This window comes from Capsicum annuum, unplaced genomic scaffold (assembly GCF_002878395.1).
Source record: "Capsicum annuum cultivar UCD-10X-F1 unplaced genomic scaffold, UCD10Xv1.1 ctg5038, whole genome shotgun sequence".
In the NCBI taxonomy this organism is placed as follows: domain Eukaryota; kingdom Viridiplantae; phylum Streptophyta; class Magnoliopsida; order Solanales; family Solanaceae; genus Capsicum; species Capsicum annuum.
The window spans coordinates 1774145-1777807 of NW_025858245.1; the positions used below are offsets into that span (position 1 = coordinate 1774145).

The 3663-nt window shown below is 36.7% G+C and overlaps 1 protein-coding gene across 1 annotated transcript; it reads right to left on the reverse strand.

The window, feature by feature from the left end:
* Positions 1 to 503: 503 nt before the first annotated feature.
* On the reverse strand, positions 504 to 992 carry LOC107854821. Its single transcript, XM_016699843.2, has one exon. The coding sequence runs from the start codon at positions 990 to 992 to the stop codon at positions 504 to 506; it is 489 nt and encodes a 162-aa protein (XP_016555329.2).
* Between the last annotated feature and the right edge of the window lie 2671 nt (positions 993 to 3663).

Genomic DNA, 3663 nt, shown 5'->3' on the forward strand with positions numbered 1-3663 from the left:
GCATCCTCCACCAACATAGTACCATTATCACCCTTGATGCACTTCACTTGGTCAAGGTCATGATACCTCTTTTTCCTGGCCTTCGCAAGGCTATACAACTTTTTATCCCCTCTTTTCTCCTCTAAAGTCGCATACAAGCTCTAAAAAGGTGTCTTCTTGCCTATCGTAATAGCTAACTTAGCCTCTGTCATAGCTACCTTATACTCTTTCTTGTTCTTTAGCCTCTCCTCATTATCCTTGCTCATAAACAACTTAGTATAAGACACCTTTTTAGACTCCACCTTCCTCTTAACCTATTTGTTCCACCACTAGTCCCCTCTATGCTTGCCATATTGACCTCTCAAGACACCCAACACCTCTCTAGCAGTCTCCCTAATGAAACTGGTTATCGTCTCCCACATACTGCCTACATCGCCTCTACTCTTCCAAGCCTCTCTACTCCTCAACTTCTCCCCCATATCCAAAGCACTATCAAATGTCAAGCTACCCTACTTAATCCTAGGTCAAACCTCTATACTCCTCTTCTTTCTGCCCTTATTTATTACCAGGTCTATCACCAACAGCCTATGCTGAGTCAAAAGATTCTCGCTAGGTATAACTTTACAATATTTACATAGTGCTCTATCACCCTTCCTAATGAGCAAAAAGTCTATCTGAGTCTTAGCCACAGAACTATGAAACGTAATAAGGTGGTCCTCTTTCTTCGGAAAGCTCACATTCACTATCCACAGTCTAAAGACCTTAGGAAAATCCAAAAGAGAAACTCCTCCTTCATTCCTCTCCCTAAAATTGAAACTGCCATACGCATCATCATAACCTCTTGACAAAGAACCAAAATGCCCATTGAAGTCTCCACCCACAATAAGCTTCTCAGTGCTTGGCATACCCCTCATCACCACATCTAAAAACTCCCAAAACCTTATTTTCTTATCCTTGTTCAAACTTGTTTGCAGATCATAAGCACTAATAACATTCAGTGTAGACCCTTCCATGACTATCTTAATAGACATCAACCTATTACTGACTCTCTTAACCTCTACCACCTACTCTCTAAGTTCTTCATCTACTAAGATACCTACCCCATTTCTATGTCTCATGCTACTCGAGTACCATAACTTATATCTATTTACATCTCTCACCTTAGTGCCTACCTATTTAGTTTCCTAGACATACGCTATACTAACCCTTCTCTTTCTAAGAATCTTTACTAGCTCTATACACTTACCTTGAAGCGTACCTATGTTCCAGGACCCAACTCTCACCCTAGAAGCACCCTTATCCCACCTAGCCCTACTAACTCTCGCCTCTATCCCCATCCCCAACCTATGACATGACCATAGTCCACCAGCTATCATCCCAGATACCACTCTAAAGGATATTATAAAAAAATAAAGAAAAAGGAGCCAAAAAACATGATGAGCAAAATCAGCAAGCAAGAAAGTAGTAAAACATACCACAAATACAAGCAACCAACAAGTGCTACTAAAACAAGCAAGCAAAATTACTAAATTATCTAAATCAGCAAATAAAACAAGCAAGCAGGTTTGATACTCATAAGCAACCACAAGTACTATACTACTCACTCCAACGAACACCTACTAAGTTATGTAGCAACCAAAGCCAGTAATTCCACATAAATAATCAAGAAAATTAGACGAGAAATCAGGATAGAAAATCACGATAAAAAAGAGACAAAAAGCATATACAATATAGACTATGGAAGAACAAACTAGAGAAGACTAAAACGAATGCACCTAATACACAGTGAAGGACGTTGTCTTAATTCATTTATCGAAATCCAAAAAATTGGTGCAGAAATTAGTCACCGAAATATTGTCGTCGAAGATATGCTGGAAGTTTGCCGGAGAGTCTAGATCTGGAAGTACCTACAAATGCAGTAAATCTTAAAACTATCGACCTTCTTATTGGAAGTTTGCCGAAGATATGGTCCTGACGTCACTGAAAGAGGCAGTTCGGCAGTGGGTAGCTTAACCTCACTGATCTTGGTCAAGCTAATGGGTTTCATCAATTTGGTACTAAAATTAGTTGCCAGACTATCTTTTCAGGGATATTGCACGTCTACAGTTGAAGATGATTGGTGATGATTGAATAGATATGCCTTTTTTCTCTTTGGGGAATTTTGTCAAACATCTTCCATCTAAATAAATTTCTCAGTCGTGAGTTTCGTAGGAGAAGAGGCGAAGGATAGCCATCACTGGATATGAGGCGAGGAGAGTAGTCACCTAAAAAGATGCAAAGGAGAGCAATCACTGGAGAATAATACTCAAAAATTCTTCATGATTCTCACATGTTTGATGAAATATCTATATTTTGGGATCTTGTAATCATGATTACATACTATAGTATTTCAAGTTTGATATCGTATTTTATTTATAATAATTCAGTTCTGGCAGGTTATGAACACCCGATACCTATGTGTTTTACATTATTTCCACTTTTCAAGTAAAAGGCCAGTCAGACCATAGTTAAAATATCATATTCAGAACACCATGATTATATTGCGTATTATCAGTTTATATATTTATAATTACCTTAAAATCCGTACGTACTATTATTTTTAGAATACCATGACCTAAGCTTATCAATTACTAGTTATCAGTGCATGTACCAGTTAGTATTTTAGTGTCTTTCAGTTGGGAGTAGGATTTAGCACCTAGTGGGAAGTATGAGTTCAGCATATCCTACTTCCCTAGAAACTATGTGCCATCATAGGTTTAGGGGCCTCTCCAGAGAATGTTTCCCCTTATCCAAGATGTTGGACTCCATGATAGATCACATGATTTTTGTCAGTTACATTATAGCTCCCACAGTTTCAGTCAGTATTTTAGTGTACTTCAGTTCAAGTTTGCTTGACCAAGTATATCGATTGCTAGTTAATCAGCCATATAAATTTAAGTCTTTCAATTTACAGATTGTTTTTGAATCATTTTATTCTTGGTCTTGCATTCTCGAACATTATATGTTCATGCATTATTACTCAGTTATCTCATGCATTTCAGCCATTCCTCATATCATATACCAATACATTTAAAGTACTAACTGCATGTTTTTCTTTTTGCTATGTTGTCTTATAATATAGGTTCAAACGCATAATTTTTTTACCATTCTTAGACAAATCAATGTTACCCAATAATAGTAGTGGTGATTCCTCATAAATTGAGGATATGATATGTTTTCTTAGTTATTTTAGTATTTCCTTATGTTCAATCAGTCAAATTTAGTTAGGGGTTTGTCCCCTCAGATTCTCATGATGCTTAGATGCTTTTAGATAATTATTTAGACAGTCAGTCATTTCTTTTAGTTTTATCAGTTGTTTCAGACATATCAGTATTATGTATTTCAGTATTCCCAATTTACAGCATCTCATTAGATTATCTTCCACACATGTATTATATTACTATTTTACTCAATGCTCATAATAGGTACCAGTTTGTGGGTTATCTTGTGGTCACTTGTGACCGTAAGCACCATTGTTGTGACTAGGGGTATCCTTGGGTCATGACAGACTAGGAAAAGGTGAAGACAATAGTAATTTGGAGTTTAACAATTGATTCACACTTCTATGGTTTATCATAATAAGATGGTTAGATTTCATCTAATAACTAGAGACGCAAAATGTAATACTTAACTAAGATTAAGATA

Bases quoted from the DNA above. Each gene is read 5' to 3' on its own strand.
- LOC107854821 (XM_016699843.2), bottom strand. From the start codon at position 992: ATGGAAGGGTCTACACTGAATGTTATTAGTGCTTATGATCTGCAAACA.